Source organism: Ochotona princeps, chromosome 8 (assembly GCF_030435755.1).
Source record: "Ochotona princeps isolate mOchPri1 chromosome 8, mOchPri1.hap1, whole genome shotgun sequence".
NCBI classification, from domain to species: domain Eukaryota; kingdom Metazoa; phylum Chordata; class Mammalia; order Lagomorpha; family Ochotonidae; genus Ochotona; species Ochotona princeps.
This window is the reverse complement of record NC_080839.1, coordinates 62,350,909-62,375,497: the sequence shown is the minus strand read 5'-3', so window position 1 is coordinate 62,375,497 and position 24,589 is coordinate 62,350,909. Positions and strand designations below refer to the sequence as shown.

Here is a 24,589-nt window from a genome sequence, read left to right as displayed (position 1 = left end):
TCTTTCTGCCCAGAAAGCAGCTTTCTGAGAACTCTTACAGGGTTACATTGCTGGTAGCTGGTTCCAGCCACTATCCCTTATGCCAACTTCGCCACTGCAGTTCAGGGGGCGATCTCACAGTGGGCAGGAAATTGAGAGATGTAGTGGCTCCTGCTGAATCTTTTCAGGGTCAGAAAGGAAAGCTGTAGCAGAGGGTTGGGGTGAAGAAATCAAGCCTGCTCCCACAAGTCAGGCTTCACTTTGCCTGGCCTCATGATGTTGAGGGGTCCTTGCATTCTCCATTCTTAGGAGTGTACACCCTGGGCAGAAAACCGAGAATGGGGATAAATCAGATGGCCAGGGCTGTGCAGCTCTGATTGAATACCACTGTCATAAATCAGAAGTTTTGTTAAAATTAACTACTAGGAAAAAAAAAGACAAGGCATGGATCAAAAATTTGTGCCCTAAAATAAATGCCATTTGAGGTATTTGTTTTCCCTGTTTTCCATGAATGCTATTGAAATAAGTATCCAGATTGTAGAACGCTTGAGGAATGCTCGTGGCGAGACATGGAAAGATACACAGCTACATGCATGTGGGTTACATGTCTGACTCCGCACTAGGTGTGAACAGACAAAATCACAGCCTTGGGGGTGACTGCCTCCTTTGTTTAGAATACTATTGATATTGCTAGCTTTTTAAAAACTAATGCTTTATGGGAACACTTTTTCAAAAAAGGAAAAAAGTGAGGGGGGAGAAAGTAGATGTTGTAGAAGACGGGCTCAAGGTAGACTAGAACGAGGGGAACATCTTCGTCTTCTCTGCCCTCCTCTCGCGCTGTCACACACTCAGCGAGACCTGCTGGGACACAGTCCTTCTCCATGTGCTTGGGACCATGATAGCTACTGGCAGTCCCAAGACCAACTCTCTTAAGGCCACATGCGCTTCGCACTATTCTAGACTGTCCTTTGCCTTCTCCTGCTTACTCATGGATGCCCAAACAACAGCTGCCAATCCTCCCTTCTTGGAGGATTCTGCCCTATGCTAAGGAACCCATAAAGTGACCCAGTAACAGACTCGAGCATGGCAGAGAGTTGTAGCTGATGTTTCCATTTTTTAGCCTGGCGATTCTGCCCTGGCAGGCTGCATTTGTGGCAGCCAATGTCCTGAGCAGTGGAGGTGATGGTTGGGGAAGTGGAATGTGGGCTTTCCTAACAGAAGGCACATGAGTGTGACTGAGCTGGGCAAGGAGGCTGAGCATGTTTGGGGGCGAGGGGAGTTAGTTCCAGGGAAATAACCAGAATTACTATGATTATTTTTTTAGGGGCAGATCAGATCCAAGCCTCTTCTGGAAGGAATACATTTGAAGGGCAGCTATGGCCAGAGGTGAGAGCTTTGCCCAAGTGGCTCTGTGTGTGTGTGTGTGTGTGTGTGTGTGTGTGTGTGTGTGTGTGTTGGGGGTGGGGAATCTCTTCTAATGGATAAATCCAAGTTTTGATTCAGGTTGGTGTGCTTCACACTCTCCCCCCGATTTCCTGAGTCCTGGAGAGAATGGACTTGCAGGGCATAACGGTAACTCGGGGGGTTTGGGGCTCCTGGTCCTGCAGACTGAGGCGTTCCCAGAAGCGTCCAGAGGGTTACAAATGGACTCCTTATCTCTGACCCTTGAAGCAGCACTTCTGATTTATCTGAGGCATCTGGCCGAGGTCTTCCCAGAACACCCAGGAGATAAGAGCAAAGAGTAAATACAGATCCCTTCCCATCACTGGACCCTGGAGAGAAGTGCACCTGCCACCTGCCTCACACGCACAGATGTAGCCGAATGCGCCACAGATGGCACGTGATCCCCTCTCGGGGGTTTTCCCTTCCACCCTGCATTTTGGAGAGAAGATGCAGGACCTCCCTTCCCCAAGTCTTCCACATTGTCTTCAGAGAAAGCTGCTCTGAGAGGCCCTGAGTGGACTTGAGGGGCCGAGTAGGGGTCACTGCATCCCTCCTCTGCCCTCAGCCTGTCTGTGGGGGGACCTGCATCTCCTGGCTTTAAGTTTAGCTGGTTTTCAGCCTCATGCATGTGTTCTAAAATGAGGATGTAGCTGCTACAAATAAAAATAGGATGGAATTAAATTTTTTAAGGCTGATCTCTTCCTGACGATTTCTTTGTTGTGGTGGTAAGAGGTACAGAATGTATGAGTTATCATGGTAACTTTGTGAGCATGTGTTTAGTGGCCTGAATGACATTCTCATTGTGTAACCATCACTACTGGTCTTCTTCAGGACTCTCTCATCACTCAGATAACTGATTGTTCATCTCGTTCCTCACATGCCCGTCCTCTCACTCCACTGTCCTGAGACTTCTTGCGATGCCACAGAGGCACTGAGCTGGCAGTATGTGACTCTGGGTAGTCGCTGCTCTCAGGGGTTGAGCCCAGACAGACAGAGCCAGCGCCTGGCCACGTATCTTTGAGGCATGGAATGCTCCGTTCTGAGGAATTGATGTTTTTCCACATTTGTTTTCAATTACAGAGCCTGGGGGATTTTCCATTCCTATGCAACCCAATGAAGTCAGCAGTGAGTGTGCGTTCTGAGTCAGGTATGTGGTTCAAGGCCATGAACAGGAAAGGCCCAGAGCCCTCCCTGTGGAGCAGAGGCCCCAGCCTTGAACCTTTGGGTCATTCAGGTCTTCCTGTTTCTCATCCTTTGTCCACTACACCTCCTCTGTCTCCCTCAGTCGTTCCTATAGAGGGAACTAGTCTGACATCACTCAGTGATAAAACTCACTTGGCCCTGGGTGGCTGGCGGGCAAGGGTGACCTCCAGAACCTCATCTCCATGTGGGTGGACAGTGTTGGGGGAGGGTGCAGACTGGGATCTGGGCACTCACATGCCATCCCTCTTCCTGGAAAGCAGCCACAGTGGTCACTCAAGCCCATTTTTCCTGTGATGGATGAACTGGGTTTGTCTAATGTGATGAATGCTGCTTTGGGGCTGGTTGTCTTCCCTGGCGTTCTCTTACCAAGTGGCTGCTTTATGAGCTGCATTTAATTATTTCATGTTGGTGTGGTCCTGACTTGATCAGGGCTTCCAGGTCAGCATGTTGTTCTAATTCTGTTAGATAAGTTGTTCCATTTCATTTTCCACCTAAAATCCTTGTTAGGAAATGGCCTCTTTAAAGTTAAAATGATCCTTTACTGAGACTGGGAAGCATGGCCACTGGTTTCTAGGGAGATTTCCTTGTGTATCATTTGCATGTAATTTGCATCTGATGTTTATGTTCATTTACAGGCTTCACTGTTCTGTGGCCATTTTCAAACTAATGATATCCTTTGGGTACCCAAGTGATTTGACTTACCTTGTGTTCCCTTACTTACTAATGGTGGGCCAGTAATTCAAAGCCATGGGACAGGAGGAGGTGAGGGGTAGAAAGAAAGCCAGGTGTGATGGGAACACATGGGCTGTGAGAGCCCCTCTATGGGATACGTGTTTGGAACCCCCAAGTCTAACTAACAATGTAGCCTCCTGAAGAAGTGGGCCCCCGTTGAGCAGGATTCATGGCTTCCTGGGGTGCATGGCTTTGAGCTTCCTGCACCCTTGGCAAACAGACTGGACCTCAGCAGATGCTCGAGGCCTGGGTACATGGGTCTGTGTCCTGTGTGGCATCCTTGGCTTGCATTGAGGGGATGTAGCTCTGACCTCACCCCAGGTTCCTGTCTTCACAGTTCACACTCTGAGGCCCTCGGACATTAAATTTGTGGCAGCTATTGGCAATCTGGAAACTGTGAGTATGTGAGGTGGCTTGGGGTAAGAGCCAGGGTTTGGGAATGGTAAGCTCCTGTGTGAGCCCCAGGAAACTAGGCTGTTATCTCATTTTAAGAGAATATTATAGGAATCGAAGAAATTCTAAAACCCACAAGAGCCTCTGACCGCCCCCACTCACTTTCTTTTTTTATCCCCCAATCAAATGAGTACATAACTTGACCTCAGGGTGAGAAAACTTCTCTGATTTCTCATTGATAAATCAAATCCTTTGACAATAACATTTTTGAAGTGCTCGCTCCAACTTTTTGCCTTTGAGATAAAGAAAGATGTCTCTGCTTTACAAATAAAAAAAAATCACTTTTTAATTGTGAATAGATATAGCTTGCATGTATCACCTTAAACATTTTTTGAAAGGTATTTATTCTATCTGAGAGGCAGCGAGGGAGAGAGATAAAGACAAGCAAATCTCTCCCATCTGTTGCTTCATTCCCTAAACGCCTGCAAGCAGCCAAGGCTAGGCCAGACCAAAGCCAGAGCCAGGGACTCCCGTGTGAGTGACAAGGACCCAGCTCCCTGAGCTGTCACCCACTGTCCCCAAGGTGCTCATGCACAAAAGTGGAGCGGAAGCAGAGCCTGGGATTTCCAGTGTGGGACGTGGTCCTCCCAGACAACATGCTCACCGCTACACACAATACCTGTTGCTCAGTGATCTCTTATAGGATGGAGAAAGCCAGAAAAGAAGGCAATAAAAAGATGAAAATCCAGAGAGGAAAGGAGAGGATGGATAAAGAAAGAGGAAGCCTGTAAGCAGAGGTGGAGAGCAGCAGGCTTCAGCCATCCTCCTTCCCGTCTGGTCTCCAGGCAGTGCTTGGGCCCGGCCATCCCAGCCGAAGGGAGCACTTCCTCTTAAGTTTCTTCCATGCCCAGATCCCTGCTGTGCCTATCTGACAGAGATGTAGCATCGGGAAACCAACCAGGGCTCACGGAATCTGGCAGACTGGGTTCCCGCTGCTGGTCCACTTGTGCTGGTCTATCTGTGTGACTGTGCAAGTATTGATGGAGTGAGGGAGCAGTCGGCCCCTGGAGAGAGGCAAGCAAATGAGAGAAGAGGCAGTATTTGAGTCCCTGCCACCCATGTGGGAGGACTGGACTGAGTTCCTGGCTCCTGACTTCTGCCTGCCCCAGCCCCAGCTGTTGCAGGCATTTGGGGAGTGAACCACTGGATGAAATATGTCTCTGTCTCTTTACCTTTCAAATCGTCATCATCATCATAATCATCAATCTTGGACATATCCCCCTTAGAAAAAGTAAGTGAAGATAGAACCACAATTTAGTTCTACCTCTGGGGTGCTGGGGAAGGACAGCTTCCCCAGCCTGCAGCTGACCACTCCTTGGGTAAGCCCGAGGTGGGCAACTGCTCAGTCCATGCTGGTCTGTAGCCCTGGAATTATTACCAATCCCCTTTTCGGTGCTTTGACCTTCATGATAGGTGACTGAAGCCAGCCTTCAGCCCTGAGCTTAGGGAACTTCTGTAATAGAAAGTACCTGGGTCACCTAGCATCATTCCAAGGGGAAAATCCACTTATTTTCTTCCTTGAAGATAAATATGAGATAAAAATTAAATCATGACTGCCAGCCCTGTGCATGGGTCAGTCCTGCATCTATGGAGTTAATCAACTGTAGGTTGAAACTGCCAAAAACCCGACATCTGTACCAAACACGGGCAAGTTCTTTTCTCCTTATTCTCTGAACAAATATACGATGAATACAATTCACAAGACATTTACGTTGTGTTGGACATTATAAGCTCCTTGAAATAGAGGAGCGGGTGTGGCGGGCTCTATATAAGTACTATGTGAAGGTCCTGGGAGCACCTGCCCGTGCATACCAAGGATGACATTTACATGTCAGGTGCTGCTCTAGGCCCAAGCAATACAACTAAGTACACAATAGGCACCCTGTCCTCGTGGCACCTGCACAGTGGCCAGGGCAGCCATGAGGGAAGCACGTTCCAGCTGATGGAAGGCCACAGTCAGCTTGTTTCTGTGCAGAAGATGCTGGGGTACATTCAGAGCCAAGCCCCAAGCAGAGCACTCACACTTTCCCTCTCCACCTGGGGAAACTGGCACTCTTCCCTCCCGGTAAAGCATGCGTGGGTGGGCTTGACCCAGACATGCCCTGCTGCTGGTGGGAGGGGCTCCCTGGAAAGGCTGTGCTGATTCTCTGGGATTGGTGCTAATTCCCGTGTCTTTTCCAGGCTCTGGACTCCGGGGTAGAAGACCTGGGGGAGCAGCTTGGGTAATTGTGCTGGGGGTCGGGGGCAGGCGGGGAGGTTACATGGCAGAAAGGCACCTTGTGTGAAACTTAGCACTGGAGGGAAGAGGAGCTGGCTCAAGGCAAACCTGGAGTTGCAGCCAGAGTGGGGCCTGGCACCCTGTCTCCTGCCACCCAGTGCCATGCTGCCAGGGCCTCCAAGTCCTTAGTGACTTACCAGCATGAGAGGAGAGGGCAGGCAGGAAGAGTTGGGGGCTGGTGATCTCCTGCCGGCCACGGTGCCTCCTGTTGCTGCTCTCAGGGGATCCTGCAAGGTTGGAGTTGGGAGCACTCTACATTGGGCTTGGTGGCCCTTTCTAGCTTTGGCCCTGACGCTGGAGAGTTGGGAGGGAAGGAAAGAGGCCCTGTTTCAGCCACTCTGGTACTGTCTGAAGGATGATTCTCATTCTGGGAGAAATCATTACAGAACTGGAACAAGGCTGGGCAGAGGACTGCCAGGAAATGGGCTACAGCAGCCAAGGGCAAGGTGGTCTGACCCTCACGTGTTTGCTGCTTACAGGGCTGAGAAGATGGTGCAGCCGGCATGCGTGGGAGTGATGACGGGTAAGCTGGGAGATTCAGGTTCCCACAGCCCCCTATGCTGATTGTTCCCACTGCTCCTGCACAGCGGCAGCTTTGCTAATCAAGAGAAGGCATTCTATCCGCTACTTTGTCATTAGTGCCTGGGGAAAGGGGAAGGCATTTGGGGAGGACAGAGGAGGAAACTGGGTATGGAAAAGTCCCTTGCTGAATGGAGGGTGTGAGCAAGGCCTCCTAGCAGCTCTGAGTGGAGGGAAGCCAAGAGACCCTGGACAAAGATGAGGGGGTGCAGGAGAGGGGCCAAGAGCCAGCTGGGTCCCTGGGATCCCAGGGCTGGACTAGCTTGTTTCATTTTGCTAACACTCTCTTGCTTGTCCAAGGAATCTGCCACTCGGGTTTGGGAAAAATGGAATGAAAACAATGAAAGTCAAGTACAGTCCCACCCCGATGCCGAGGCTCTGGTTGACCCACCAAGGTATCTGTGAACCAGTGCCCTGAGCAGCTGGCTGAAGTGCTCACTTGTTACAGGGGCTTTGTGCCTCCATTCAGTTGTCCTGGAGTCCCTGGCTGGTGAGCCGGGGGTAGGGAGTTAGTCCCCTCTGCTTGGTGCTTGTGAATCAAGGTCAGACAGAGCAGATCTAGACTGCAAGGTAGACACTCAGTCGAACTGCCAGCCGGGAGGCAGATGGGGCCCTGGCCATCCTGTCCATCCCGCCGATGTGTTGGCATGATGAGCCAGCCAGCACTAGCCTCTCAGCAAGCATGGGAAGCCAGCACAGCCTTCAGAACTCATGATCCAACCAGTTGGTGGTATCCACTCTCCAGGATCTGATTGATAGGTGAGGGGATATGGGCGATCAAAGCAGTTAGAGGAAAAAGTTAAGAAGTTGCCAAGAGGAGGCCCATCACTGCCCTGGGTAGCTGTGCCTGGGCCTGATGACTCTAAGGGGCAGGGACAGAGGAAATGAAGTGAGAGACTTGAGCTATCAGGGGAGAGCTGTATAGTACACGCATAAAGCCGCCATTGCCTGGTCCCTCCGCCTGATTTCTCAGCGCACTTTGTTTCTTCCCTCACCCACCCTGTAACTAGTCAGACCAGCCGTGCACAAGCACGGAGTGACAGGGAGTCCCCACTGGCTGCAGATGGCAGTGAGGAGGGTGGATCTTGCATCTGAAACTGTCAGAGGCAGGATTTCACTGCAGAGGTAAGCAGCTTCAGGATGGGGGGCGTGCACCACACCTCGTGCCCAGTTAGGTGCCTGAGAAAGTGCCAGGCCCACCTGGGCTTGGTAGGATTTTAGGTGGCCCCAGCTCCACAGCCTGCTGCCAGCGGGGAGCCCAGAAGACCAGGGTGGGGCCAGAGCCAGGTACATAGCATGGCTGAAGATACTTGATTGGGGAGTTTGTGTGAAAAGGTTTGATCGTAATGAAGCGTTAGAACAGGGATGCCTTTGATTTGGACAGTAATGATCTCCCTGCTACCTATTGCGGGATAGCTGTGCTTTGTCCTCATGTGACAGAGGGCAACTGGCCTGTCCCTTTCCTGCCATGCAGTTGCGCATGCCATTCCTATCACCTTGAACTTGGCTCAGAGCTTTCTGTTTGCTTATCACATACGGGAGATAGGCTCCTCCTGCAGGCTGGCCAGGAGTGAGAAAAGGAAGCTCACGCTTTCAGATGGGGAAAACCGTCTCAGGCATGTCGGGTGGCTGTTCAAAACCTCCAAGCCAGGTAACAAGCTCCTGGCTTCCAGCCTAACTCTGCTGCCTGGCACCTCCACACCGTGTCAGCCGCTCTGACGGGGAGTCCCTGTGAAGACCTCCTCTGGCTCCTGCTCCCGGGGGGCCCTGAGGCCCTTCTGGGTGGGGGCCAAGAGCAAGAGGCACTGGGGAGAGGGTGGCAGCGTCTCTCTCCTGTGACACTCTCCTCACTCTGCCCTCTGCTCTCTCGGGAACAAGACACCACCACTTCACTGTGCCTGACAGTGCTATTTTTAGCAGTCCCCTGGCTGTCAGCTCTGGGACATGTTCTGTGCATGTTCCCTGGAGCTGTCCCGCCCTGCTGTCACTCTCTGAGGAGGAAGGATGGCTGGAAGACATCCCAGACAGTAAAAATCCTTCAATGTCCCAGTGACCGGGGGCAGCCTGCCCAGGATGTCTCAGCCTCAGTTTCTCCTAGTGTTACCAGAAAGAATCCTGCCATAGGAGGAAGTGGAGTTGGGAAGGGAGTATTTGTTCCAGAGAGTGGAGTGAGCAAACGCATGGAAAACGCTTAGCATGCTGCCTGGTCACGCACCTGCTGGATGTCCACTTTCAGCTTTGTCCACTCCTGCCCTGCTGTGGGATTAACTGTCAAGGGCAGGGCATTGGGGGTCCTGCCTTGGCCCAGAGCGTCTCCCCGCCTGAGAGGGATCTTCGGTGGGGAATCAGGTGTGCCAAGGCCAGGGCCTGAAACCAGCCCTCTCTTTAGTCCTCTCAGACATCGTCAGCCATTTCAATCCTGCTGCTCTGACCCCACGGTGTCCCACTGAGACGAGCGTGGAGCTGCATCGTGGTGGTGCAGAGTAAGTGGCTCTTCTGTCTCTCTCTGGGAGGGGGGTGGTGCTATCCTGCTGGTCTGGAACATTCCTGGAGGGGGGGAGGATCTGGAGGGCTGGCAAAGCCAAAGAGGCTTAAAAATGAGGTCTGCCTTAGAAGGCCTCTCCCATGCTGGTCTCAGTTGGCATAGCCTATCAGTGTAGCCTCAGACTCTGGGCCAGGCACCCAGCCCTCAACATGAGAATTCTGAACTGATTTTTTTTTTCTCTTTGCACAGGGATTTGTGGACTCAAGCTCAAGAGCTGGTGAGAAGCATGAAAGAGAATCTGGTAAGCGTGCATCGACCTCTGGAGTGATTGGGATGCTAGGTTTTGCTCTGAGGCTGTCAGATGGCCTGGTGTCCCGTGTGGTCCTACCAAAAGTCAGCAGAGGCATTAAGTGGCATTTCATGTGGACAGGTGTTTGAGAGTTTGGGCTCCTGAAAACAGTTTGAGTTTTCAGTTTGTTTAGCTGGATGATGCTGGGTTAGGTACTGCACCTCCCTAAGCCTCTGTATGAACCAAGGAAGTCAGAAAAGCCTGAGATGCAGAGTTTACGGAGAGTTCGAGAAAGATATGCCTGGTGCAGTCAGTGCTTAACCAGTCTGAAGCTGGCATTGTCATTGGAGGAGTGATGACAGGGATTAGGAGTTACCACGCTCAGTTAGTTGTTAGGCTGGGCCCCGTAACACGTGTGAGCGCCTCATTTTCCACTCTCTCAGTGCTGCAGATGCTCTGTGTTCAGTGAGGCATGTAGGCATCCTCCCGTCTCTTGGTGCTGGCCTTCCGGGAAAGTGTTATGCTAGGGTAAGCTCACTGGCACACTGCCTCTAACCCAGTGTCTAGCCGTGGCTGTGGGGCACACAGGGAGGTTCTGATCCCAGAACCAGGCTTGCAGGCATTAATGGGCTCAGTGAAGCAGTTGGTGGCCCTCCCAGTCACCCAGGGTGTGGGAGCTGCTCCCCAAGACAGGGTTTTCCCTAGCAGGAGAATTTGAGAATTTCTGAAAACATGATAATCATGAGATGCTTCTGCAAATAGTCAGGGGGTCCTGACCCATCCCAGTAGTTTTCAGAGTGGGGGACAGTGAAGTTTTAGGAGGCCAGATGCCCTGTCCAAGGTGACACACCGGTTATAGCTAAACGCTACGATGCCTCGTTAGCAGTGCCAGGTTCTCAGCCATAGCAGGCTGCTTCTCAAAATGTTGCCTTTCTGTTACCCAGGTAGCACATTTTTTATACAAACATAGGGGACCACAGATACACAAATATTAAAGCATCCTTAACTGTAACATGCAAAGTTGATTTCTATTAATAATTTGGTACCTCTCATGTTTTCTCTAAGCACATGTATCTGTATATTCTATAAAACAAGGATGTTCCTGAATATAAATACTTTTAGAACCTACTTTTTAGGATACATTACTTCCTGTGACAACTTAATAACTTCCAGCATCATCTTAATAACTACACGGTAGCTCGTCTGAGTGTTCCTCAGTTTGCACATTAAACCCCCATTTCCAACATTTATGTTTGCAGTTTTTCATTCTTATGAATAAGACTTCATCATTTGTAGCTAAATCTTTCGTGTATCCTGATTTCCCTGAAAAATATGTTTAGGCAATAGAATTATTGCCTTAAAAAATATGCCCTTTTCTAAAAAACATATTTTTTAGATAGCTTGCCTAATTGCCTTCTAGGGCAGTTGCTCTACTTTAGACTCCCACTTCTTCTTCTTCTTTTTTTTTTTTTTTTAAAGATTTATTTCCATTACAAAGTCAGATATACTGAGAGGAGGAGAGACAGAGAGGAAGTGGAGCCGCCGGGATTAGAACCAGCGGCCATATGGGATCAAGGCGAGGACCTTAGCCACTAGGCCACGCTGCCGAGCCCCTCCCACTTCTTCTTTTGTCAAAAAACAATCAGTACATGTGATTTCAAGGAAATAAGTGCAGAAGATTAGAAGACACAAGAGAGATGTTCTTCTGCATAAGATCTGACCACTGTCTCATTCATGCTTTTGTCCTTTCCCTCAGGAACTTGATTTTCAACATGACTGGAAGCTCATCAATGTGTTCTTCAGTAACACAAGCCAGTGTTTCCCGTGTCCCTCTGCTCAACAGGTAAACTGAGGCTGGGAGACACTTGAGGAGGAGAGTGGAAATTAAACTTACCTGATCTCTATTAGTCAGACTGGGACTGGTGCACTGATTTCAGAGTTACCATGAATGAATGGATGGTGGGTGGAGAGATGGATGGATGAATGGGTGGATGAATGAGTGGATGGATAAGTGAGCGAAGGGATGGGTAGTGGGGTGGTCGCATAAGAGAACGCGTAGGTGGGTGGGTAGATGGGGGAATGGTTTGGTAGGTGGATGGATACTCAAGGAAACAGGCTCCTTCAAAAAGCTTCATGGAAAACAGAAATAAAAGATAGGTTTATTTTGGTATAAACAACTTGACATCCAGTCAGAGGAGGAGTTCAAATTTCATGGAAATGCATATTTTAAAAAGCCATGCATGAATTTTAAATATTAATTCCATTTTTCCATGAGCTTTTTGAAGCATCTTAAACACAAATGGGTTTTGTTAGTCTCTTTGCTTCCATTATTATTATAAAATACACATGAGACAAGGCTGATGGATTTGGTCTCATAGTAAGCCCAGTGGTGGTAGACAAGCTCATGATGATGTGTGCACAGCTGTTAAGGGCAGGCCACACAGGCAGCAGGTGCATGTTACTGAATCATCCCTCACTTCTGAGAAGAGGAAATGGAGGCATAGACAAGCTGAGTCCAATGACTGTTAGGCAACCGAGGGAGATCAGCTTCCCAATTCGTTACACAAGATTTGGTCTCTTCTACTTTCAATTTTACCGAGTATATAGTTGAGGAAATAAAGTAAGCCTTGTGGTCACGTTTCTGTCCCTGTCTGTGGTGGTGGAAGGGCTGGTAGTCCACGTTCCCCAGGCTCCTTGGCTTTCCTGGAAACAGCACATGAAACCTGTGGCTCCCTCTGTTAGGTGAATGGATGAATGGATGGTGGGTAGAGAGATGGAAAGGTATCAGGCTGGTAGGTGACCCTAGGTGGTGTGAGGCTTTACTGAAGATTGACCACGTTATTGAAAATATAAGGAATGGCTGAGAAACCAAAATCATGGTGATGGATATGGCACCTGGGCTCTTCCTCAGGAGTGGGAAGCTTCTGGCTACCACGCAGGCCTGGGTGCTTCAGGCAGCCTCTTGCTTCTCTCACTAGGTCTCCCCAGGCCGTGGCTAGTTATCGTCTTGTTTTCTGTGTTGTTCTGCAACGGCCTAGCTCCTGCCTCCTCTCAGGCTCTGTGCTCCCTTGGTCCTCCACCCAAACTCCCCTTCTCATAGCGATGCTGGGTCCTGGGAGAAATCCTCCTGGTGGAAAATCCTCCCATGAGCCCATGCTCCTGAAGTTCTCCCAGGTGGCCACATTTACACAATGACTGTTTACTATCCCAGTTCACTGTCTGTTTTCTTCAGCGCCAAGTGAAATTGACATGCCCTGTTTACTCTTGGTCACACATTATATAAATGCACATTCATTCAGGAATGTTTGCATGCGTGCATTGAAGTGTCCAAACAAGCATTTCAGCATTGCTTTCCTGTAGATAACCACTCGACCAGTCATCACATATTGTATCAATTTACTCTGCTTTTCTACAGAGATATGCTGTGTATTGGTGATGAACTTGCTGGTGCTAGCATTTGGTTGATACGTTTTTATAAGGACTGATGTATTTGAAAGTCTGAGTTACAGAGGGGGAGGCAGGAAGAGGGAGAGAGCGCATGCTTTCATCAGCTGGTTCACTCCCTAGATGGCCTCAATCGTGAGGGCTGGAGCTAAGAGTTTCATCCAGGTTACCTATGAATGGCATGGAAGCAGGATCAGAAGAGGAGCAGCCAAGGGACAAACCAGCCCCCACATGGGCTGCCAGCACTGCAGGTGGTGGCTTTACCTCCTACACCATAGTGCTGGTTCCATGACTTAAAAAAAAAAAGTTTATGTATTCATAGATCTTTGCACTCATTCATGGTTTCTTTCATGTATCTTATACGCAAGAATTCCCACGTGAATTGTTATATTTCCTGCATTCATTTTGCTGAATATTTTTATTTGTTAACTTTTTATCTATTTCAGCGGAGAAGGATTGAGACAAAGAGAGGTCCTCCATCTGCTAATTCTTTGTGCAAAGGATTACAACCCAGGCCAGGTTAACACTAGGAGCTGGGAACTTCGTCTCAGTCTGCCACATGGGTGGCAAGGACCCAAGCACTGGAACCATCACCTGCTGCCTCCTGGGGCAAGCATGAGCAGGAACCTGGAATAGCAGGGGTAGAGCTAGGGTTGGACTCTAATGTGGAATACAGGCATCCCAAGCAATAACCTAAACCTCTGTGGCAAATACATAGCCCCAAGAACTCTTCAGTGTGTGATACATTCCTGCACGCATGGGTTCATTGTCTATTACCCATTTTATTAAATTTTATTTATGTAAATAACAAAAAATCATCATTACAGTTTGAGCTAAAACACACTTTGGTAGTCATCTAAATCCTCTCCCTTTTTTTTCTTTCCAAGCTACTTGTGCATCTGTCAATCCTAGGGTTCTTTTGCAAGTGTATATGAGAAGTTTTAACAGACATAGTATTGCACATAACCTTAAGGAATTTCTCCCAATAACAGTGTTTTTGTGATCTAGACATATTGATATTTATATACTGAGTTTACTGAGTTTATTCTTGTTACTTGAGTATTCCATTGGGTAATTTTGCTACATTTATCTCGCTATTTCCCTATTGACGGGCATTATGTGTTTCTGGGTTTTTACTGTTATGTACAACCCTGCAGTACCCAATCTTGCTAGTTTACATGAACATGAGTGCTTCTTTAGACATGATGATTTACCAATTGTGGCCTGAAATATGTTAGTTAAAAAAGCACTATAACCAAAATTTAACAAATAAAAATTGAAGAAAGTACAAAGTATTTGATTTTATTGTATATGGTAAAGTAAATGTGGTTCATGGAAGAAAAATTGGTTTAGGGAATAACTTATTTATTTGGAAAGCAGAAGGATGAAAGGGAGGAGGAGGGGGGGGAGGGGATAGCGCGAGCGCACACGAGTGAGCTTCTGTGGCTGGCTTACTCCCAGGTGGCTGCAGTGCCAGGGCTGGGCCAGACCAAAGCCAGGAGCCAGGAACCGCATTCAGGTCTCCCCTCTGTGCGACAGGGACCCAAGCACTCTGAGCCATCATCACTGCCTTCCTGGTGCGTTAGGCAGGAGCTGGATCTGAAGCTGAGCAACCAGAACTTGAAACAGCACTCTGTGGAACCTAAACCTGCTGGCATTGAGAAGTGTGTGTGGTAGTTTTCAATGAGGTTTGCCTAATCTCCCTCCACAGTAGTGTCAGAGTCCCTGGCCCTCCAGTACGCCCAATGTCAGTTGTCACCAGGCTTCATGAGTTTGGTTGAGAGGTGAACTGCCCTCAAGATCTAGTCATGTTGATATCTAAGGATTAAGTTTCTTCACACTTTGAACCTCGCACTTTTAATTGATTGCAAATGTCGAAAGTCGTGCCCCACATTTTAGTTCATTGTTAACAGTGCTTGCTAGAATCTACTCAGATTTCCTCTGTATTACATTTTGTTCCATCTTGATTTTCCCTGTAAACTTTTTTTCTGTTCCTTTGTTTTTGTTTGAGAAAAGGAGGCAGGAGAGAGAGAAAGAGAGAAAAACAGAACAAACTCCCACCCTCTGGTTAATTCCCCAAATGCCCACAGTGGCTGGGACTGTGCTGGCCAATGCCAAGCTCCAGGAACTCAATCCAGGGCTCCCACATGGGTGACAAGGACTCTAGTGCTTGAGTGAGCCATCCCCTACTGCCTCATGGGGCATGCATTAGCAGGATGCTATAACTGGGAATTGGAGTAGAGAATCAGACTTGGGCACATCAATGTAGGGTGTAGATGTCTTAACCCATGTGTTAACCACTAAGCCAACAACCCATTCCTTGATTTTCCTTTTGTGCAAAGACACCAAGACTTTTGATACTAGAAGAAATTCTACTACTGCATTTCTTTTCCCCCAAAGGACCTGTTGGCTCCTGTTTCTGTCCATCTTGTTGGATCTTCCCTTGACACTTCTGTAGCAAGGTCTCCCCTGACCAACCTCGCCCCAGGCTCCAGTTTTCCTGGTAGTGCCTCTGGCCATGTCTCCATCTTCAAACTACACCTGCACTGAGAAACTTCTGTGCATTCATTCATTGCTCAAAGCCTCCCTTCAGTGGTTGTCACCATGTGCTCTGTGGGGTACTGGGGTGCCGTTGAGGGCAGAGTCTGGGAAGGTGGCCTCAGACCCCTACCCAGATTCAAAGAGCACCTCTTCTTTGTCTGTGTCACATGGTGTGGCGGGGGAGGGTTGGGGGCGAGTGGGAAAAGGATTGGTTCTTGGAAATGTTAAATTACTGTGCAGCCCCAGGACCCAGACTCTGACAAGTTGACAAGGGTGTGTGTCCACATTTATTCTGTATGGGTTTCTTATGACCAAAGTCTTAAGTGTGAAATAGTAAACTATCCATTAGGCAGGGACGCAGCCTCCTCTTAGCTATTCTGAGACAGGTGTTCTCGAGATAAATGGCACCTGGCTTTGCCAGGGACACAAAGCCTTTAGCAGCCACATGCTGTTCACTGCTCCTGAGTAAAAGCCTAGCTTTATTAGCTAGTAAGATCTCAAAAATAACACAAAAGGAGGGAAAGAATGAAGGAAGAAAAAGTCAATGACATAGCAAGGAAATATCCAAGGGATCTTAAAGTTTGTTAAAGAAGTTCATGATGAAGATATCTTTGTTTTGAAAAATCCATGATGAAGATATGCATGGATTTCAAAACTTGTGTACCAAAATTTATCTTTGAATTCTATTGTCTCCCCATCCACCTTCATTCATGGCTGATGCAGTTAGAAACATGTGCCAGCATTTTGAAGGGACACTGGCAGTGTGAGTGTGGTTTGGGAAACCCAAAATTGTCCTTGTCACTTGATTTATTGTCTTGGGGCTAGAATTAGTTAGAACAAAAAGCGAAGTTTGATGTTAGGCACGTGTTTGGCCAGACATTCTTCTCAATCTTGGGGCAAGACACGAATGGAAATGCACCTGCTCCTGTGGACAAGCGAAGGGCTCAGGGGAGCCCTGTTTGATCATGTGGAAGAGTAACATGTCATAGGAGCATTGTGACATCCACTCAGAAGCAAGGCCAGTTGGTGACCCAAGTGGTAACTGTTCAGTGCCTTGAATGATGAGGTGGCCCCCACTGTCTCCTTGATTTAAGTTTCTAAAGCAGGGTTTGTTCTCCAGGAAAAACCCAGCAAGTTTCCTATGGGAAGTTGACCATCCTGAGTGTGACATGGCAACAGCCGTGGTATTTGCAGAAAGAACTCCCAGGGTCCTTAGGTGGGAGGGTGTGGCACTGAGTGTCCACTTCAAGAAGGCACAGAACAAACTGGACAAGAACCTTTGTGACTGCCTTTGCCACAGCCAGGGCTTACTTGGCTTCCCCAGGGCCAGCCTGGGTCAGAGCATGGACAAGTACTGGAGAACCAAGCTGGGGTTGCGACACTTCTTCCTGCAGCAGGCATGTGTGATTGACAGCTGTCACCAGAGTCCTGCCTTGTCCTCCTGTCTGAGCCAAGTCCCCTCGGGGAACATCCAGTTGCAGGCAGCTTAAGGGCTTGTCTTGTTGTATGTCTTATTTATTTCGTCTCTGGGAAAGACAGACCAGGATTGATTTTTGATTTGATTTTGCTCCCTACAGGAATGGGAGGGGTGTGTGCTGGGTAGGGGACAAGGGGACTCTCTGACTTCCCCTGAGAGTGCCGCCCTTCCTGGGGCAAATGTAGCTTGGAGGAGGCTGATAAAGTAGCTGTATATGGAGGCCCCTAGACCATCTGGGGCCTTAAGCCCAGGGTCAGTTATGTTCCCTGCTCACCTGTGGGGAGGGAGCAGCCAGTCCTTCTGTGTGAGCCTCAGCACTGGTCTGGGGGGCTTTCTTATCTTGTTGTAGCTTTGCGTATCTTTAACCTCTAGAACAGAGAGCTCCTAGTGTTGGAGGGATGCAAGGGCCAGAGAATGAGCTGAAAAAACTAGAACTCTCTGGGAATTTGCACTTGCTTGTGTGATGGTATCTGGATTGAGCCTTTGTCTGTGACCTTGTGGGTTAGGGGAGGGATGAGGGGCAAGGCAAACTTGCCCCATGGCCTGCCCCTGCCACCCTCACTCATCACAGCTCTTGTCTCACAGATGAAGCTGGCACCACAGGGCATGGATAAGCTGATGGCGACACTGGACTACCTGCAGCAGGAGGTGAGGTGGGCTCCATGGCCTGGGGACTCTGGCTGGACCTTCCTTGCAGGTGTCTCCCACTGGGAGGCTGCCTGCTGAGGGCCTGTGGGATGTGTGCCAGGGTGGGGGTGTGGTCTGCTACAAAGAGCAGGAGAAGTGAAACCCTGGAAAGAGAAGTTGAATTTCTTGGCTACAAGCCAGCAGCGCAGGGCACCACAGAGCATCTTCCTCTTACAGGTGATGTTTCTGAGGGCTGACTGTCACTGGATACTCGGCAGCCCTGCTCTTTCCTGAGGTCGCTGTCTGAGCCTGGGCGAAGAGGGGCCAGAGGGATGGGGATGCTTCGAGGTCTTTCTGCCAAGAGTGACCATGATGACCATCCCCCATGCTAAGACTGCTTCCCTGCTGGCACTGTGGGGACAGGTGCTCTGCCCACCACAAAGGAGCTCAGAGGGAGCACTTCCCCAATCAACCATCTCTGAGGAGCTTGCCTACACTGGCCAAGCCCATCATGTACCACCATGGGCCCAAAATTGAGTGCCTCAGCAGCCAGGGAAACTTGGCCAACACTCACCTTCTCCCACTGTGTGTCCCACCCCAGGTCCCCAGAGCCTATGTCAACCTGGTAGACCTCTCAGAATTGGCAGCATTCTCTCGCTGGCGTCAGGCATCACAGCTAAGGTAAAAAGGGAAGTGGGATGAGAGCCACACCTGCTGGGTGGGACACGTCCTATGCATTCACTCCACGAGGGAGCCCACGTGCTTCAAGTGGCACAAATGAGGTAGAAAGTATCCTCACCCAGGTGCTGTTCTGGGGACAAACTTGGAGGGGGCAGCTTGTGCTATGCTAGAGCGACGTGTTACAGGAAAGACTTGGCAAAGCACCCCTGAGCCAAGAAGCATTCATCCTGCCAAAGGGGTAGAAGAGGATAAAGTCAAAACATGTTTAACTTCACAGAACATGGTTCCTGAGTGTTTCTGAAAATGTTCAGACAATGTAAACTTGGAGGGCAGGGCCAAGTCCTAAGACTTCTGGCCTTGAACCCAGCAAGCAGTTCATGTGGAAAAGTCGGGGTGAGGACAGCTGATGAGAGTCCGACAAAGGAGATGGGGCAGGGGAGTGTGGGACAAGTGAGGGGGAGGAATGGGATGTGGGTTTCAGCTGTAAGGACCCAAAGAGGGGAGGAGAAGGAAGAATGTCCCCATGTCATCTCGCTGCTCCCCAGAAGGGACAGATGGAGACTGGGGGTGCCACAGGGCAACCTGCCCTTTGTTCCCTCTAACCTCTACTTTCCTCTCCTCTAAGCCGCCAACTCCTCCTTCCTTACTCGTGCTGTGACTCTCAGACTCCATCAGCAGTCCACTCCTTCCCCCTCGGGATAGCTGGGATGCTGCCCCCTCCCCACTTCACTGCCTTAGCTCTCATTTCCTGTTTGTTACCTGCAGCCCAGTGGCCAAGTCCTGTAGTTGCTTGGGGGAGACCTCGCAGCTGGCCAAGGTTCTGACGCAGTGGTCCTACCTGGTGAGCCCACTTGGGGGCCCTGGCTTTGGGTCGCAGGGGTGGGTGTCTTGGGGGGGGCACAGGGATGGGAAGAACAAGTCATGCGTGCCTGCATAGACCTCTTCAGCTGGCTCAGGCCTGCCAGGGCCAAAGATGGCATCTTGGACTTCTTCCGTCTCCCTGCGTGTGAGCCAAGGACTGCAAAAGTAGCAGGTGGCAGCAGTGACAGCCGAGTGCCCATCAGTCAACAGCTCGAAGCACAATCATGTGAACAACAGATTCTGTGTTGAAGGAGAAAACTGTGTTTGAACTTGTAGGGCATATTTCTCGCTTCAGAAGTGACAGCACATTAAAAAAAAAAAAAAAGCAGAGATCCAGAAATGCAGAGAGCTCCCCTCCACTGGGTCCCTGTATGGACAGGGCTTGACCAGCTCTCCCACACGAGTGGTGGCAACCCAGTTGCTGGGGCCATCACTGCTGTCCCCCACCAGGATCTGCAGTGGCAGGGAGCTTGGGGCTGGAGCTAGAGCTGGGAAGCAACCTGGGCATCCCACAGCAGGACTCAGGCATCCTGGCCCTAGGCAGAACGCCCGGCCCTGACCATGTTCCCTGGGAGGGAACCTGGGGCCAATGGTGTGCCAGACTAGCTGGCACCTCCTTGGCTTCTAGAGAATCAGCTTGAAGGTTTCCCTGATACTGGGACCTCAGAGGTGAATGTGTGTGAACTCGGATTGATTCATCAGAGAGGCCTACACTGTGGGACAGAGGATCATGTGACCAGGGCGTGCAGAGTGTGACAGGCAACAGTGGCTTTGGGGACTCCCTGGTGAGGGCTGCCCCCTGACGTGCACCCATCTGTTCCCTCCTGCAGGAAGCCTGGGACAGCCTTCTGGCCACCAGCAAGTACAACAAGCAGGAGTCCTTCGCAGTGGTGTTCCAGCCCTTCTTCTATGAGACCTCCCCGTCATTGCTTTCAGTGAGTGCGGGCTGGGAAAGGGGCCTGGGCCACACAAGCTGCTCCCACCCTCCACTCCCCACAGAAGAAGCTCCAGCCCCATACAGTTGTGCTGAGCCCAGCATGCCCCCAGCTCTGGGTAGCATGGCCTCTCAGTCCTGGTCATTCCCTAGATCAGGATGCTGCTTGGCAAGCACGCATGGTTTTCCAGCAACTGTGATGAGCCAAGAGAGAACGATTGGGGGTCCCCAACATTGCTCCCTGGAGTGAGGGACCACCTAGATGGGCAGTAGTGTGTGTGATGGAGGAGGATGTGGGGGTAGGGATAGCCCATGTACTGACCAAGGTCTCAGCAGCCCCTGAGGCTTCAGGGCCAGGCTTGGCCACAGCTCTTCCCTTGAGACCCCAGCTCTTTCCTGTGAGTGTCCCCGAAGCAATGGTTTAAGTAGGAGGAACAGAAACATGAGTTCTGCCTTCTCAAACCTGCCCCAAAATTGCTTCCCTGCCACAGCCCCCTCTGCTGCTCAGTTCAGTTGTGGGGAGCCCTGGCCGCCTACAGGACCACATGGTTGCTCTGAGGTCCCTGGCCTAGACTTGCAAATGCCACCGTTGCTGAACAGAGGGGCTGGCCCAGGGAAAGAGCCCAGATGGACCAGAGCCACCGTCTCCATGGCAATGAAGATGGTTGTGGTGGTGTAGGGGTCATCACATCCTTGCGGGACTCTATCCAGGGAGCTCCCATCTTACTGGACTCTCTTGTAGGTGGAGCCCCCACTCCAGGACCCCAGCACACTGGCCTTGAGTCTCTGGAACAAAATGGTGAGTGGCAGACTGGAGTTTGGACCCATCTAAGGTATGGCCCATGGAGCAGGAGCGTGGCCTGTGGAAGAGGAACTCCTGGGTGACAGCTGGGGGGCACATCTCATCCCTGCTGCAGTTCAGTGCCCCAGTCCGGAGCTCCCCAGTCTGGTCCCATCACTGTCTCTGCTCAGCCTCCTCTCCCATTTAGGTTGCGTTGCAGATTTGAAGGGTGATGAAGCCTGGGGTGGAGACCCCACCCTGATTCTCAAAGCTCTGTGGATTCAGGGTCTCAATTCCCTTTTTGCTAACCCCGATCGTAACTGCTGACCCCACACCAGGGGTGGGGCTCACTCCCAGAGCCTGCACCTGTGACAGCGACTCCAAGGGAACCTGTCATTAAAACCCTGCTTCCATCTCCTTGGCTGAGGTGCTGAGTGCCCCAGCTGCTGCACGTCGGCCCATGCTAATTCACCCATGTGAGACAGAGTGAGGCAGGGCGGGAGGGTCCCTAAGCCCCCAGTGGTGGAGGCTCACTGTAACTTTGGAGAAGTCTGATTTCTTCATGGGGCTGCCCTGAGCCTTTGTAGGGAGGTAGGGATTCTGTCCCCTCTCACCTCACTCTCAGCAAACCACTTTGCTGTTGATCTCCTATGCTGGATAGAGGACAGAACCCCAATCCCCTACTGCCACCCTCTCTCTGGGGCAGGGGCTGGTTGATCCAGCTCCGTCAAACCTCAGGCCTCCTTGTTCCCATGTCACCTTTCTCCAAGCTGACAAGAGGGCCTTTGGATGGCATGCCCTGTCCTACGCCAAGCAGGATACAAGAGACCCACCAATCGTGGTCTCTGGGTATGGAGCTTAAAGTACAGCTGGGAAGGGTCAGGTAAGTGGAGGAATGAGAGGTAGCGGGCCCAGCAGGGGTGTGCCAGGCTGTGTGTGCAGATAGTATGGATGCCAAGATCAGGCCATGTATGCCTGGGGTGCCCTTCCTGGCCTCCTCCAACAGCTTTTTCCAAGCCACCATCTTAACAACCTTCCCTGGACCACCACGTACTATCGCAATACACATAAGCAGGCCACGTGCTGGGCTGTTCCCATAGACCAGTTTAATTCTCAAGAAATTAGTATCACAACAGGCAGGGCAAAGGACACTGGACCAGGAGTCAGCACACCCAGGTCCTGGTTCCAGTTTTGTTTTTAGTAGTTTCTTCAGGCAGGTACCATGGTCTCCCCACCTGCAAGAAGCGAATTATGACCCTAGCCAGCTCAGAGGGTTTGCAAGTGAGTGGGTGTCTTCACACCCTTGGGTCTGCTGTTTGAGTCTCCCACCAGGGTCCACAGAGTTTTGACTGCCTCCAGCCCGCTGGTTCTCAGCTGCATTGGGCTTCACCAAGAAGGGAGCCAACTGTGCCTCCCCTATGCCCATGTTCATAGTCATACACAACCCCAGTGAAGGCTGCCTTCCCATGGCATTGGGGAGGCCAAGAAGGGCTGGTGGAGTCCCTGTGATCACAAGGATGTCCTGGTCAACACAAGGTCCAGCCAGGGGAGGGAGGCTCTGCTTGGCAGCCCTCAGAGCCATATGTGCTGCACCGCCACCCCAGGGCCATGTCCAGCCCTGCTCTTGCACGGTGCCAATTTGCAGAGGCACTAAAGGGAAAGCCGCACCTGTCAGCACACAGTGGTCATGAGCGCCCTTTTGGCAAGGTGCTAAGGACTGTCCCAGCTCTTTGAAGCCTCCCCTGAGGGGTGCTGGCTCTTGAGTGTGTAGCTGAGCAGGCTTTGGCTTGCAGATGTGACTCATTCTCCAGGCTCTGTCTGCTGCTGGGATTTCTGCACAAAGGTGGTGTCTACAGGACTGGCTCTAGAACATGAGTTCCATATCCCTTCTTCCATCACTCCCTACCCCCAGCCCTTCCTTGCGCCAAGCCCTGTGCGCAGCCAGGGAACTGCTCCCCTGGACTGTTTGAGGTTATGATCTTGATCCAGTTAATTTCCTAGTGATGTCAGGGAAACAATGCACCTGACATTGTGCAAGTGAGCACCTGCACACCCTGAAAGGCCCAGGGAAGGAAAGCCCGGTGGAGGAAGAACACAGCCCAGCACAGCTCACCACAGGCAACAGGGTCTGTGCCTGTCACTGGGACAGGGGAGAACCAGGGCTGTGGGCACTGTGGTTTGAAGTAGCTGTATTGTTCTCCAGCCCAAGAATAGAGGGTAGAACACCTGTGTAGAGGGGAGGCAAAAAAGAAACAGGCAGTGACCAGGGACAGGCGACAGTCTTTTTCAAAAATAAAAAAAAAAAATCATTCAAAGAGCGAGATCTGGTGTCCACCTGTTCACTACCCAAGTCCCTGATGGGGCCAGATTGAAACCAAAAGCCAGAAACTCCCTCTGGGTCTCCAACGTGCAGTCGATCCTTCATCCACTGCCTCCAGGGGATGTGCATAAGCAGGAAACTGCAGCTAGGAGTGGGGCCGGGACTTGAGCTCAAGCAGCCACCTCCAGGACAAAGCTCATACCGCACTGGGGTTACTGAAAAGGTCTGTGGATTCCCACTTTCCCAGGTCCTTAAAGTAGACTCAGCCACTCTTACTTCCAACACCCTGGAGCTCCCTCAAGGTTTCTTTCTTGATGTTAGAGAAAAACCTAACTGTACTCCCACCGGGCCGCCAACCCCAGCCCACTGTGAACACTCATGGTCTGCGAGAGCAGCCTTAGATGGCCCACGTGGGACTCCACTTGCTCTGCCCTGTTTCCGGGAGCATGAGACTTAAACTGAAAGCAGTTTGAGGGCCTGCTCCTCCAGCCTTTATGCCAATACCTCTACATTCCTTGGCCACATATTGATTGCACCTCCTTATCAGGTTCTCTTGCCATCTGGCGAGAAGTCACCTGAGAAGGGTAAAGTTCTCTCCTGACTGCTTGGGGTGCAGAGCCTGGGATAAGATAGCACCGAGAACCCTAGGCACATGTCCTGGGACTGAGCCAGGCATGTGTTCCTTAGGTAGTCTTGCGCATTCCTCTGTCAGAAGGGACAAAGGTGTCTCTGGTGCCTGCAGTGCCTGGCACCTGCTGGAGTCCCAGGCTGCCCTCCACACCAAACCTGACTATGCATCACTCCCCTGGAGAATCGCTAACACACTGAAGGGGGGTTGCATCTCAGCCCAGAGTGTCCAAAGACTCAGCCCATCTTGGGAGTGGATGAGGGGCCTGTAAGATGTTCCCAGCAGCCCCAGCATCGCTTGCCCAGGACATCAGCTGCTGAGACATGGGTCTGCTTATGACTTTCTCGGAGAAGCCTCTGGAGGCTGCTCCCCAGCCAAGACTTTTTCATTCTAAAGCTCTCCTCTCCCTCCAGATGGAGCCTGTAGGACGGAAAGAAGAGCCGTTCAGTGAGAGAGAGAGGAGGCCGCTGAAGTGTCCCTCGCAGGTAGGTGGCTCGGGACAGGATGGGGCACCTGCTGAATTGCAGGGGCTGGCGGGGGCAGCCAGTGGACTTTGCTGTGTGCTGGGCTGTTGCCACCCCAGCCCTCCACCCCCTGCAGAGGCGGGGCTCTGTCCACCTGGACCTGGACCTGTAGGAGGCTGCCTTGAGGCTGATGCCAACACCTGTGGGGCATAGAGAGCAGTTTCTGGAGAAGCAAGACCACTCCACAGCTATGGAAAGATGGGGACAAGGCCACTGACCCCAACTGCTACCGTACCTTCTTCTAGGGCCTTGTTCTACCACGGCCTGGGGGAGGAGGTGGGACTGATGAGCACTTGAACTTGGGCCACTGGGGGTGTGTCTTGCACCTTT

The 24,589-nt window shown here is 50.9% G+C and overlaps 1 protein-coding gene across 1 annotated transcript in view; it reads left to right on the top strand.

Moving 5' to 3' along the window:
• The first annotated feature begins 3,697 nt into the window (after positions 1–3,697).
• The window catches only part of PLB1 (phospholipase B1), a 59,805-nt gene continuing 38,913 nt past the window's right edge, over positions 3,698–24,589 (top strand). Inside the window, exons 1-12 of the mRNA XM_004582883.2 lie at positions 3,698–3,753; positions 5,992–6,032; positions 6,568–6,611; positions 9,057–9,150; positions 9,402–9,453; positions 11,198–11,284; positions 17,489–17,551; positions 18,132–18,211; positions 18,977–19,052; positions 19,903–20,007; positions 20,749–20,805; positions 24,149–24,220. Of these exons, the coding sequence (XP_004582940.2) occupies positions 6,578–6,611; positions 9,057–9,150; positions 9,402–9,453; positions 11,198–11,284; positions 17,489–17,551; positions 18,132–18,211; positions 18,977–19,052; positions 19,903–20,007; positions 20,749–20,805; positions 24,149–24,220 (720 nt within the window). The 5' untranslated portion in view covers positions 3,698–3,753; positions 5,992–6,032; positions 6,568–6,577. The remainder of the gene's footprint in view (positions 3,754–5,991; positions 6,033–6,567; positions 6,612–9,056; positions 9,151–9,401; positions 9,454–11,197; positions 11,285–17,488; positions 17,552–18,131; positions 18,212–18,976; positions 19,053–19,902; positions 20,008–20,748; positions 20,806–24,148; positions 24,221–24,589) is intronic.